A 14,414-nucleotide genomic window follows, 5' to 3' on the forward strand; every position below is an offset into this window, starting at 1 on the left:
ATCGATGTATTAATTCAACACAGAATTATTTGTATGCAGATTACATCCCAGGCTAATATCAATGGACAGCATTATCATAGTAGTTTCCAAGACACGAGATCTACTTGAGGCATCCTTAGGCAGGAGGGAGGAGAGGACATAAAGAAGAGCAATTTCAACATAAGATGTAAAATGTTATGTCTGTATTAAGTACAAGGTCTGTTGCTGTACAAGAAAAGATCACTTGACCTACTGTCAGAGATAAGGAAGTCTGAAGAATGAAGAAATACTGGCTAAGGGATTCTAGACAGAACAAAAAGGTCAGTGGCTCTGATGAAATAAAAGATTGCAGCATATTTCAAGAACAATGTGTGGTTTGGTACAATGTGTGTAGAGTGTGTAGATACAGCGTGTGGATGGAACGCAAGAAGAACTGCAACATTTTGTTGAAGACAGGCCTCATAGGTCTCATGCGCCACAGTAGAGAATTCTGTAATCTATAAATGAAAACTTTCCAGTTGCAGGCTAAATTCAGCTCATGGATATGTTTTCTTTATTTAGATGCACTGTCATATGTAAAATATGGGGCCAATTTTCACAACATTAAAAAATGTCTTTGACATATTTGAATTCACATTAAATTGGTGTTGCTTTGTACCTCAGTCGTTTTTGGAGGAAGAAAAGGTGTTTTAATAGGGAGCCACAATCTTCATTTACTTACTGTGTTTGTATAACCTGCCTGGCTCTTGAGGCATTTGAGTTTGTGGGTCTCCTGAGGAGAAACTACAAAATTAAATTCCCTACACTACATTAGTCTGGCTGTATATTGAAGAATGTGCTGGAGATATCAGAACTGGAGTGTGAGACAGCCCAATTTAGGAGATTCCTATAGAAATCCAGACAAGTTAATGAGGGCTCGGCAGAGATTGGGTCTGCGGCAATAAAGGAACGAGATGCAGGTGATCACAGTTCATGTGTAAGGCGCTCAAAAGGAGATAAAGTAGAGAATAAAATGCAACATACTAGTTTCCAGCTCAGTCAGCTTGACGGTTGTTTCCTTCAGGGTCTTTAAGAAAAAGATACAAAAAGCAAGCATATTTTTGGTAGATATGTCTATGAAGGATTGACACAGGGAGTTAGAGATAGCACAGAGAAATTTCAGATTAAAGTTCAGACCTTAAAGCTAGTCATGGTGGCTTATGCCTGTAATTTCTGCTTCTCAGGTGGCAGGGGACTAACACTAGGGAGGCTTGTCTAGGTGAAATTAACCAGGTCCTATCTAACAAACTTAAAAAGACTTAGGGCATAGTCCAAATGGTAAAGCACATATGCTAGCACTGGCCTTGGATTCAATTCCTGTACCACTAACCAAACAAAGCCCATTTGGACTTCTATTGGCATAATTGAATTTTCTACAAAAATAGTATATTCAGGGTTTGTTCTCATTTTGGTGTTACTGAAAGTAGAGGCCTTGTACATGGGCTCTTTTTGCTCTCTCTTTGGTACCTCCATGTGTGCTCAAAACATCCATGCCTTCTTCACCAGATTTCAAGTGCCAATGTCTTGAACTGGAACTTCCTAGTTGCCAGGATTGTAAATTACTATTATTTATAAAGTGCTTATATGTTTGTATGTGTGGTTTATTTTAAATAGGAATATAAATATTCAACATCCTTATGAAGGAAGAGAGGGAAGGAAGAATGAGGGGGTAGGAAGGAGCTTAGATCACAGTGCATCCTGGGGTAAGTCTCAGCTAGGATAATCAGAACAAGACTAATGGGTATTGGTTAAAGATCATAACGATTTGAGAAGTGGCTTCTCTCCACTGTACATTCACTGTGCTGATATATTGACTGGAATCAACCAAGTTAAAAAGTGGTCTGGTGAAATCTGTGCTGTGGATTTTGCAAATACAACAGCCTACAGTTGTCTGTTAACTTCTTGTACTAAGCTTTCTTGAAAGGAGATCTGAGCAGGGCAGTCCCATAGTTGACCCCGGCAGCACTAGTGAAAGTATTAGATCGTGCCATTAGAGAAAAGAGTTCAACATAGTCACCTGTAGAGAGTAAGAAGTGGGTAGAGTTAGCAAGATAAGCTTCTTCAGTAAGTCCTTTGCAAATAACTGTATTACACATTATACATGTAAGGAAAAATGAAGATATAGTAGAAATGTTGATGTGAAATCCTCAATTTTTATTCAATACTGAGACACTATTAGATTCCTTTATCCACTTTACGTGCAATTAGGTACATCAGTGTGATTGAGTACTAGCCAATAATGTGAGAAAAGTAATCTATGTCCTCAATAATTCACTTTCCGTTATCATCTTCTTTCACTATTCCATTGCCTTATATACACTGTAGACAAGTATAGGCCTAGGCCTTAAATCACTGCAAACATCACAGAGAAAAAAATCACCATAACTAGTTCCTCACTAAAGATTGTATTTTTCATTATTTCTATTTGCTGATATTTTGGCTCATGTATCACAGGACCTAGTATCATTGATTACATCTGTAATCAATACAGCGTGCATCAATTCCCCATGGACAATCTGTAATCTGTGTCATACAGTTTCTGTTCAGATTTACTCAGATGGGCCTTGTGATCTGATATAATGCCTGAGAATCTCTGTTCCAACACTTAGAGACTAGTGATTGTTTCATAGACACACAATACAGAATTATATTTACTAAAACAGCACTTTACAAGGGTAACATTCTTATCCTTAATATGTTTACTTTCAGAAGGTAGAAAAACTGGGTGAAGGAAAAAGGGAAATAATAACAGAGTTTTGAGACATTTTCTGAACTGCTGGTTCCATTTTGTTAGTACACATGTGGGCCAAGAGTTTGGTTTTCCTCCTGAGGCTGAAGTATTTAAAATTTCAGACTAGTAATCAACAGAGAATGGCTTAATATAGTTAATATTTATTAACTATGAAGATCACATATATTGGTTATTTTTCTAGTATAGGGATAATGATACTTGGACCAAAAAATAAATTGTACAGCATAAATCCTCACTCATGGAAGAAAAATACTTGAAGCATAATATTTGTGCATTATATAAATTTTGTTATTTTTCTATTTAAAACAACATGTATTTAATGTATAAAAAAGTTTCAAGGACCAGTTCTGTATTCCAATCTGTAAAAATATTTTCATTGTGTTTATTATAAAAATATAAATGTTTCCACTACAAATCACTTTACATTAGTAAGAGGCCATCTACATTGTACAACATAAACTAAATGAAAGATGTTTTGAAAAATCAAGCTCATAGTAAACATATATTGCCAATCATATCACATTTGTACATGGCTTAATAGGTTTTTAATACAGCATAAACTGGGTGTGTTATCAGAAATAAATAATATGTATAAATCAGGTTTAAGATACAAACAGATTATATGGTACATATAGTTAGAAGGATTTGTAAAACTTTTATTGAACATGAATGCAGTTCCTGTACCAAGAGATGGCCACAAGCTAGATATTCTAGTACCTCTACTCCACAGTTAGGAATCATACACTGCTATGTTTACATATATACAGGCTAAGAATCATGTAAAGTAACTTTAAAAGAGGTCAGGAAGAAAAATATTAAAAAAGGAAACCCAAACAGCAATATACTGTGTATACAGCCTCCACTTTCCAACAACATCAAAAATAAAACAGCCAAAATAAGTGCAATGGATTAGTAATTTTAAAATTCACTGTTTATGAAATTTATGATTCTGTTGAGCATACCCAGACAAGTGTTTAAGAAATTAAGTGTAAGACTGGGTAGGAAGGATGAGACAAAAAATCAAAGTTGAATCTCAATTTAACATTTCAAAACAAAGTATTTTACTAGACAATTTTCTGGTGGCTTGTAAGTATGAAAATGTGAAGATTGTGATACGTTTCATATCTCTTATGGCTTTAAGAAAGCTTAATTCTAATTGTATTATTTGACTATAAGAAATGTCCAAATTTGGGAAACATTCTTATTTCTGTAAAAGCACAACCATATCTTCAGATATAACACTATAATACTTGAGAGTTTTGACCTGTGACTGGGAGTTGTATTTGCTTAGTGACCTGTGAACATAAATGTTGCAGCATTATATTACCCATCCAAAAATATGCATTTAATAGAATGCACATTTTATATCCAATCCATAACATGATCTCATCAGCTTGATGAAGAGTATCTCTGTGTTACCTCAGAATCTATTAACAGCTAGATCTCTACCTGGATTGTTTTAAATATTAATGAACATGCCCCCAGTTGTCCTTTGTATGTTAGCAAATCTCACCCCTGCAATGAGACAAATCTCCATTGTCTACACATTTTGAGTCATTTGCTAAATGACTGCCTATTTCAAACATGGTATACTCACTAAACACGAGTTTCAAGGCTTCTAAGATATACACCAAAATCACAATAGTTATGTCATGTGGAAGACGCCCAGGGACATTGATATCTGATATTAGTGATCAAGATGTTTAATTAATTGGCCTAAACTTCAGTGGTGTGGATGAGTGATTTAGCTGCTATCACTACCTATAAACAACTCAGCAAGTTTAAACAAAACTATTAGGTAACTTTTCAAAGTCACTAAGTGATATTTGACTCATGCATTGAGCTATTCACTGTTCAGTTAATGAAAGGACCTAAAAAGTATATCAATTTTTTCCAGTGTAACTATTTTAGGAGCTCTAATACTTATCCTTAAACACTGGAGGGAGATATGTTATCTGGTTAAAAATCCATCACGTACAAATAAAAATATTACTGACTTTAGGAGCTTGTAGATTGTAGGAAGTATGGAGACAAACATATATGAGATAATTCAGACTGTGAGAGCTTTTGTTGCTATATGAATAGGAAAAAAATAGTTCATGTTTTAATGACATAGTAGTAGATGACCCACAAAATTCTAGAAAGAAACATTGTTCTCTCTATTTCATTTATGTTTCCTACTGCTGATATTTGAGAAAGCATTTGGCACTTGGCTGTTAACAATTCCAAATTAAATCATCAAGGCATAAATATAAAACAATAAAAAATTCAAAAGAAAATAAATACATACTTTCAAAAAATTAAAACACATTTTACACGATACACTTAATGAAGCTAACAATTTTAAAATGTGTAGTACTTAACAACTACTAACTCCACCTCTATATGCTTTAAACATAGATTAAAAATGAGACTAATACAATGAAAAGGTAGTACATATGGCCAGATAGTTTGAGGTATAAAGTCCTCTATTTTGCTTGCTTTTAAAGAAACAAAATACCTGTTACAGATTTATTTTGTGTATAAAAATATCACAAGTCTTTTCATTTGTGGTTATTCACAAACACAGACATCCATTGTGTTTTCTTGTTTTGCTTCTACCATTGTCTCTTATCAATGGTTTGTTGCTACTTCTCCGCCATTGTGAGTTGCAAAAAATTAATTTAGTTCATCGACTAATATTCTTAAAAGCAATTACAAAACAAAATACACCCACCCACCCACTCATCCACTAAATAATAGGGGGAAAGAGTTTTTAAATTTAATTTTAAGGCATTTGAACTCATATCTGAGTGTCTTATTGGACCTGGAACTTCCATTGGTCTTTTCAAAATCTTGTCAGCTCACCAAGGGACACTCCATTATCACAACCACTGCTTCCTTCCAGTACTTTACACTGGAACTGGCCCATTCTTGGATTGTGTTTCTAGAGCTTTAATGCTACTGATGATCTTCTTCTGTGGCCCAACAACAGTAACCCCAACAGTCTTCATGTCACTGTAAGAAAAAAGAGAACATATCTCATGAGAATCATGCTATCCTGGGCAGTGTGCAGGCAAGAGATTTTTTAATTGGTAACACTTACATGATTACACTCTAGTACTCTGGACTTAACATTCTGATTATTATTATTATTAATATTATTAGTTATGGGGCTTGAACTCTGGGCCTGGGCACTGTCCCTAAGCTGTTCAGCTCAAGGCTACCACCCTACCCCTGGAGCCAGAGCCCCACTTCCTATTTTCAAGCAATTAATTGGAGATTAGAGTCTCATGGTCTTTTGTACCCGGGCTGGCTGTGAACTTCAGTCCCCAGATCTCAGCCTCCTGAGTAGCTAGGATTCAGGCATGAGCCACCACGCCTGGTTAACGTTCTGATTTTTTAATCATTCATGTGTTTTATATGGTGGTCTCTCTATGATTTGTGGGAGAGTATGAAGAGTATGAATATCACATTGGGTTAAATATCATCACCCCAAAACCTCAAAAAATAACTTTATTTGGAATTGGGCCTTTTTTCATATATTTTTATTGTAATTATTAGAAGGGTTACATTATATTCACCAGATAGAAAGCGTATTACTTCACAAACATTGATACCCTTTGTCATGACTTGGTCCCCTTTTCTTTCCCCCCACCCCCACTCCTCATTTTGTTTTCCCCCCTTTCCTATACTATTTAAAATAACCAAATAAGCATATATACAATATATCAGAAAACAAGGTGAAATATTGTAAAAATAAGAGATAACCAAGGGGCAGCAAAAGAGATGAGAGATAACATAGTACATTAAGGACAACAATCATTCATATGGCTTTTGTTTCTATATCCTGGAGGTCCTTTCATTTAGTGTCATACTATATGGCCTTATGTATCTAGGTTTTGCTCTATTGTAAATCTCAGCTAGGAGAACCCTAGGTTTCTACTGATTATGACAAATGAGGGAAATCATTGAGCCTATGTTCCTTTGAGTCTGGCTTACCTCACTTAATATGAATTTTTCTAAGTCTTTCCATTTTCTTACAAATGGGGCAATGTAGGTCTTTCTGACAGCAGCATAGAATTCCATTGTGTATAAATACCACATCTTGTTGATCCACTCATCAACTGAGGAGCATCTAGGTGGTATGGTAAATAGTGCTATGGTAAATAGTGCTGCAATGACCATAATTGTGCTAGTGGATTTAGTATGTACTTATTTCTGGACGATTGGGTAAATGCCAAATAGTGGAATTGTTGGGTTATAGGGGAGCTCTATGTTTAGTCTTTTGAGGAACTGCCATACTGCTTTTCATAGTGGTTGAATGAGTTTGCACTCCCACCCACAGTGTAGTAGTGATCCCTCCTGGCCACATCGGAATTGGGCCTTATTTTATCTAATTAGTTTAAGGTCCTCCTAAATCCCATGCTAGCTCCCTTATAAGAGATAGCAAAGATCACACTGTAACACAGACAAGGTTCATGTAAGGTTTGGGTTGTATTGGCAAGCTAAACCTGTCAGTATTTATCAGGAGCTCGAGGCAGTGAGAAAGGTTTCTCCCCCAGAGATGTGTATATACTCTTGCCAACAGATTGATTGCAAATTTCTTCCTCCAAAATTTTTAAGAACAAGCCTCCATTATTTATGATAACAAATGGGTAGTAATTTGTAATAGCAACCTGATCCTTTTTTTTTTTTAGTTCTTAGCTAAACAAACATAGTCACACATTTCTTGTGGTATTTTATTTAATCAGGAATAGCTTGTGGATTGCTTTGAGTAACAAAGGCTGGAAGTAAAAAGTGGTATTTAAAAAAAAATTAGGTACTAAGTTAAAGGGCTTTACTTATTTCTTGTAACATGTCTCTGAGGTTACATTTCTGTTATATAAGTCCCTTGGCCCAAAGAGTAGAGTTGAGAGGGCCAGGTGTAAACACTTTGGTCTACAGCCTAGCTGAGAGCAGATGGGCAGTCATCTGCACAAGACACACATTGAGATGAAAGCAGTTCCATCTCCAGACCAGATTAGGTTATTTGTTCTCTGAAAGTTTCCATAATATTAACACTGGTCAACATAGATTCATCTACTGAACTCTGCCAAATGGCTCAGAGAAATAGGAAGTAAAATAAACTTGCTTTTTAAAATCAGATTTTCAGTTTTTGAAACTATAGATAAGTAAAAAAAAAAAAACAACTTTAAAAATAGATGAGAGGTGGGGAGTTAGTAGTAAAGTGCTTGCCTACCATGCACAAAGTCCTGGGTTCAATTCCTCAATATCACATGAATAGGGCAAAACCGAAAGTGGTGCTGTGGCTCAAGCAGTAAAGCTCTAACCTTGAGAAAACCCAAGGACAGTGCTCAGGCCCTGAGTTCAAGGCCCATGACTGGCAAAAAAAAAATCGATGAGGAAATATCTCTATAAATTAAAAAAGTGTAAACACAGAAATTAGACATGGAAATGTAGATTATTAGAATATAGGCAATGTTTTGAATGCAAAATACTAAACCTAACATGTTTATTATGAATTTGTTTCCTTTATTCTCCTTTTTGTCTCATAAGAAACTAAATAACCACCTGAAAAGTGATTCTTGCCAATTTTGAGCTCCACTAGGCAACAGTACCCTGAACAATAGATTACATTCAATGGAGATTAATCCATTGTTACTAAAATGATGAATGGTGAAATTAAATTACTGGTTAAAGAGAAAATCACCACTTGGCAAGGACATCCAAGCAAATTGAGAATTTTAAGAACAAGGACCATCTAGGTATATGTATGAGATCACCCACTCACCATACACACAGAACAATCCCTTAGTACTACAAGAGAAGGAAAGAAAAATTGGGAGATCAATTATATCAAAATGAGTTTTTAGCTCCTAAAATATACTTTCCAAAGTAATAAATGTATATGAAACAAGGAGTACTTAAATATTTGAGAGATAGTATACCTGTTACTTAGTATCAGCTCAGAAACATTAACCTAGACTATTCTGTATCTCTGTTACTCAGACAGGGAATTAAATTACTGATGACTTAGAGTTTTTCTCCATGCTGATACCTTTTCTAAAACAACTTGGATCTTGACCAAGGTCTTCTCTGACTATATGCTTCAGCTTTCTTTTCTTTGCTAGGAAAGTCTTGTAAAATGTACAGAGTACCACCCTTGCCCATTTCAGAGTCACTGTGGACAACAAAATCCTTCAGTTACAGAAATGTATACTACTTCTGTTCATCTCACAGTTTGAAATATTTGCATTGCAATATCATTGTTATAAATCTCTTTAAATTGAAAAACATCTATTTCTTTTCTGTTAATCTCTTGGCTATAGTTGAGGTATTATGAAAGTCTGGCAACTTTCTTACTGAATGTATAAATTACTTACTTGAATATAAAACCAGCAAAAAAGGTTATACAAAATGCAATTATGCAAACTGACAGATTCTCTCCCTTTTTATATTTTATTTCAATTCTATATCATGTGTATGATAAGGGGACTTTATTTCATCCTTTATTTTCCTTTTCTGTACATTTTTTAAAATGGTAGTAATAAAAGGAAGAAAATTATTCCAAAGTAGTATGGCAATTTCCTGAGTTGTTTAAAAATATAAGTTCACTGTCTGATTGATGATCTTGCTGCTTGGCTCTGACTTCCTTTTCTAAACTGAAGCATTCATTCTCAAGTGGAAGAAAAATAAACATCAGAATCTGGGAGATCACATTCCAATTTGTGACATACTTTAATTTATAAGCTCTCAAATACACTGTTTAGGAAATCAGCATAAAGCCATCTCACACTCTAGAAAACCAACATAAGCAAACATAATTTTGTTTAATTGGAAAGCTTTTATCATATTTGAAAAAGTTAAAATAATTATTCTTTGTAGTTATCTCTTGCTTGTCTTTATTATCCCTTACTTGCTCTCTGCTGATTTCTGCCCAGCATGCTGCCAGGCTCAAAATAGGTTTTCCATCACTAGTCTCAAAAAATGCATTTCATTTTCAATTATCCTCCACAGAAGAGGGATGGAAAAGTTCAAGACTAAAGAGCAACTTCAGATTTGAGTGTAGAGGTTAATGTGTTATCTGCTACCTTAAAGGCAGAGACAGGTGATGGCACTTTAAAAATGGTATTTAAAGGTGTGAGATAATGGCATTTAACAATTAATCTGCTTCATATTTATTCTGCACATTTAATTTTCTCTCCAGCTTTCACAATCCCAGATGCTAGCCCTTTCCATTACTATCTTCTTTTCTCTCACTAACCTTTCAAAATTATAAAGTATTGTTTTCAAACTATATTTATTGAAGAAAACTTCATGTTTTCTGGGGTTCGTTTGAAATTTGGATAATTTGAATAGCTTGTATTTTACTAATATTCTAAATTAATAAAGAGATTAATATTTACTTGAGGGAAAAGAATAAAAGAAAAATAATTGTAATATCCATTTTGCTATCTAGGTATTCTAGACTACCAATTTCAATAGAACTGACTGTGGCTGTTAGAAAAATAGAGACTAAATGAAGTTCAAAGAATGTGTCTAAGAATAAAAAAGGAGAAAAAAATGTGAAATAGGTAACTAAATATAGCATGTGATGTGAAAATGTTACTCAATATATTAGTGTATTCATGACATTTCATAAGTCAACTTTGTATTACAAACTCAGGACATAATACATTAGATACTACGATGACCCAACTAAAGAAGTAACTTATTTTAAGGAGTTTAAGGGATCAGATGCTAACCTTACAGTGTATGTAAACAAACAGGAAAAGAAGAAAGAACATTGTGAGCTGTGGAATATAGAGGCATGCAACACAAATCCAGCTGAGTGTGAAAGACAAAGCTAAAAGAACATGGACTTTTAGAAGCACGTTGGCTCTCATCTTAAATGCATACACACTTGCAGATTGCTCAAATGAAAATAATCATGAAGTGAAATAGTCTACACAGCCAAAAAGGGTTTGGTGCTCAACACCAAGTTGTTGACATAAATGTAATAGTAACTTAGAAGTTAACAAATGTTGTCATTTCACTTTTTTCTGAGCAGCTTTCTTACCATACCCACAGCTGACTGTACTTAAATTATAAAACTTGCAGTTCATTTTATGAACTGCTATGCATCATCCATGTCAATGTAGTGTTTTTTTTATCCAATAGCTCTGAGTGTTGATATTTTATTAAGAATAAACATTTGCATAACTCTGCCTTTGAAAGTCTGGCAATGGTGTGGACATTTCAAAGTTGTGCTTATTCCTTGTTATGGTTTTGTGATTTAAAACAAGTGTCTTGCCTATCACAATTCTATTTATATTACTAAAATAAGGATGTATAAAAATATTTGGATTGATGAATACATCCTGTGACTGTGTCCATTCAACCTAACTACCACAGAAATTTATTGGGTCAGAAGTCTAGTAATAAAATGTTAACTTTTATGCCTGTAATCCTAGCTAATTAGGAGGCTGAGATCTGATGATCAAGGCTCAAAACCAGCCCAGGCACAGAAGGACCTGAGACTCTTATTTCCAATTAACCTCTAGAAAATGGAAAGTGGGGCTTGACTCAAGGGTAGGGCAAGAGCCTTGACCTGAGGGGTTCAGGGACAGTGCATAGGCTGAGTTCAAGCCCCATGACCCACAAAAAAAGAAAGATAAAAAGAAAAAAGAAAACAAATGTTAACTTCCACTTTAAACAGGAAAGCCAATGCACCAATGCATGTTAAATAGACTATGGATCTTATTTTCTAAGAAAAAAATTCTCCTCTTCAGTTGACATTAAACTCTTCCTGTAAGTCCTTTTATTGTTTAACATATTTTGGGTGGGAAGTTATATCATGAATTAACACCTTTGTAAGTTGAACTGTTTAAATTTTAATACATGTTTTAATACATATCCTTTAAATTTTACATGTTTATACTGAACACTACTTTTTTATGCAACAAGTGATGTGGCTTTGTTTAACAATAGAGAGGAGAAAATAAATACTTTATATCTTCAGTCACATTAAAATATTCAAATATTAGTTGGAGGACATACGGCTTAAAGGAAGTTAGAGGACATAATGGAACATAGAGAAAAGGCAGAAAGACAAAGATGATAAAGTTGCAATATTCTGGATACCTTTTTGTGTATCTGTTTAGCACAAACACGTTCTTTGGGTGAGTTTTCCATACTACAATCAGGAAAATTCCCTAGAACTAATGCCACCTCACTTTCTTAAAATAGTGACAAAAGATAATCTGGTTGTATTTTCAGAGGTGCCAGTCTAGAAGTGGAACTGAGCCAGTCCTAGTTTCCCTTCTGAGGACTTAGAATTAAAAGAATTGATCCCTAGTCAGCTGAGTGACACTGTGACTTAGAGCTGAGAAAAAAAACAAATTTAGTCATACATATAGAAATACAGAAATAGCCATGCCAGGGGGGAAAACCAAGACGGGGGGGGGGGGGAGGTGGGAGCGAGGGTAAAGGGTACCAAGACATGTGAAAGGGTATCAATGTATGTGAATTAATGCACCTTCTATATGGCAAATATCATGTAACCCTTTTACTAATTACAATAAAAAAATAAATTAAATTAAAAAAATAATAAAAAAATTCAATCTAAAAAAAAAAGAAAAAAAGAAAAAAGAAATAACCATGCTGGAAAAGTGAAGTCAAATGGGTCTCATTCCCAGAGAGGTGAATTTGTGAGTTTAACTCTTTACTTTTCAGTTGCCAAAAACCCTATCAGCAGATAAAGGCTAACTTCCATGAAAATTCATTTGATTAACTTGGTTTTTCATAAAACTCCCTTAAGTCTCCGTTATTTACAAAAAATCAGAATCTGTTAACAAATGACCATTTTCTAGGAAATGCAATATAGTATACTTGATTATTATTATAGTTTACATAGAAATCCATAAAATAAAATTGTGATGTATATTATTTATCCCAAATATCAATATTTTAAGAAAAATTTCTTATCTTTAACCTTTATGCATAGCATGTTATTTTTTATAGAGAAGACAATAATAATGAAGTAAAATATGTATTTTGTAGTTGGGAAAATCACTTTTAGAATTTTTGACATGTTCCTCTATTTACCAGATTTTTCATTCACATCTCAAATTTTGTATTTCCACGAGTGACGTTTCTGTGAAAAATAACAAACAATGTCCAGGCACCAGGAATTCATGTTTATAATCATAGATACTTTTAAGACAAAGAATGTGAAGATTGTAGTTTGTAGCCATCATGGTGAGGGAGGAAGTGTTCAGGACACTTCCTCTCTCAACCAATGGCTCATGCTTACATGGTATGCACCTGTCATGAAAGTTATAGCAGGAAAGATAAGTAGGAAAATTATGTCCAGTCTAGCCTGGGCAAAAATCAAGACCCTATCTGAGTTCTTACTAAGGAAGTATAAAGACTTGAACTAAAACTAAAAGTAAACTCTTGAGCCAAACATGGTAAATCAAACATTGGCAATATATGGCAAGTAATATATTGTGACTGGGCATATAGGTGATGTGAATTTTGGTGTATTTCATCATATATCAGTTAAGAGACCTGTTTTGGGGGTCCTGTCATGAGAGAGTAAGGCACCTCAAAAATATCCAGAAGGCTTAGTTACAGAAATATCCAGGGCTCACTCATTCAGAAGTACAGTTGATATGCAGAACACATTCATCAAACCAGCTAAGGTTTGTAGGAAGTTCACAAGCTAGCCTCGTTTTCAATAGTATCTTGTTTTTTCTTACTCAGTGGAAATCTTGGCAATGGTGTCACAAGAGCTGTACTCCACGCCTGTGAAGATTTCCTTGCAGTGTGCTGTCCGGACACCATTGAGCCAATCACCTGTTGTGCGGAAGGTAGAGATGTCAGCATTGCTTTGGTCCAGGAGAAGGTTTGATGGCCTGAGGAAAAGAAAACATGAAAAAGAGAGAGATCAGCAGTCAGCAGAGATGTCCCATGTCCACACTGACATCAGTGGGAACTTCCAGACTGTACATGAAAGACTTCATCTTTTTAAGGGGACAGCGAGGAAAACATTACAATCACCATGTGGAAGGGTTTCTTCTTTAGTCTTAAATTTTTGGAAATTTTGCCAGTGAGTAGCATAAATATACCCATACATTCTTTGTATAATTTGTTCAGTATTAGCAAAGATGGTGGCAAACAAAAGCATTGTTATAGCAGGTATGGCTTGCTGAATAATACTTTACTTCTTACTAATGAATTCAGTTTCATCTTTAAATTCTATCCACTGGGTGTTGGTTCATAGTTGCTATATAGATTGCTGTTTAAAGAACACATGGAAAAATCTAAGCTACATTTATGGTATGATATAGACCCATGTAAATAATTCTTAGACCTAAGAGTTGCAAAGTAAATACAAAAACTTGTTAATAAATGCTTGCATATATGACACCAATTAGTGAATCTCTCATATATGCAGTCACAGTTATTCAGATGTGGTCTATGATTTATATTGACAAGACAATTCATCACTAACAAGAAGGATTTATATCTTATATAAATACAGGCCCAGTTGTAGATTTAGGAGCACTCATAGAACTTGACTTATTAAAGAAAAAAATGGCATAAAGAGCCTGGAGTACAGTATCTTCCTATCTTGAATAGCCTAAAGAGTAGCTTATTAGTAAAATGGCTTTATGGT

At 34.6% G+C, this 14,414-nt stretch overlaps 1 protein-coding gene across 3 annotated transcripts in view; it reads right to left on the reverse strand.

The window, feature by feature from the left end:
• Positions 1 to 4,074: 4,074 nt before the first annotated feature.
• Positions 4,075 to 14,414, reverse strand: part of Epha3 (EPH receptor A3) — a 295,261-nt gene continuing 284,921 nt past the window's right edge. For 2 of the 3 annotated variants that reach the window (XM_090347706.1, XM_090347698.1), the window contains exons 16-17: positions 13,495 to 13,650; positions 4,075 to 5,767 (exon numbers count right to left, since the gene is read on the reverse strand). In XM_090347706.1, coding sequence (XP_090203832.1) covers positions 5,662 to 5,767; positions 13,495 to 13,650 — 262 coding nt within the window. In that variant the 3' untranslated portion in view covers positions 4,075 to 5,661. The remainder of the gene's footprint in view (positions 5,768 to 13,494; positions 13,651 to 14,414) is intronic. The other variant, XM_090347716.1, reaches the window with a different exon arrangement.

This window comes from Megascapheus bottae, chromosome 1 (assembly GCF_031878675.1).
Source record: "Megascapheus bottae isolate mThoBot1 chromosome 1, mThoBot2.hap1, whole genome shotgun sequence".
Taxonomy (NCBI): domain Eukaryota; kingdom Metazoa; phylum Chordata; class Mammalia; order Rodentia; family Geomyidae; genus Megascapheus; species Megascapheus bottae.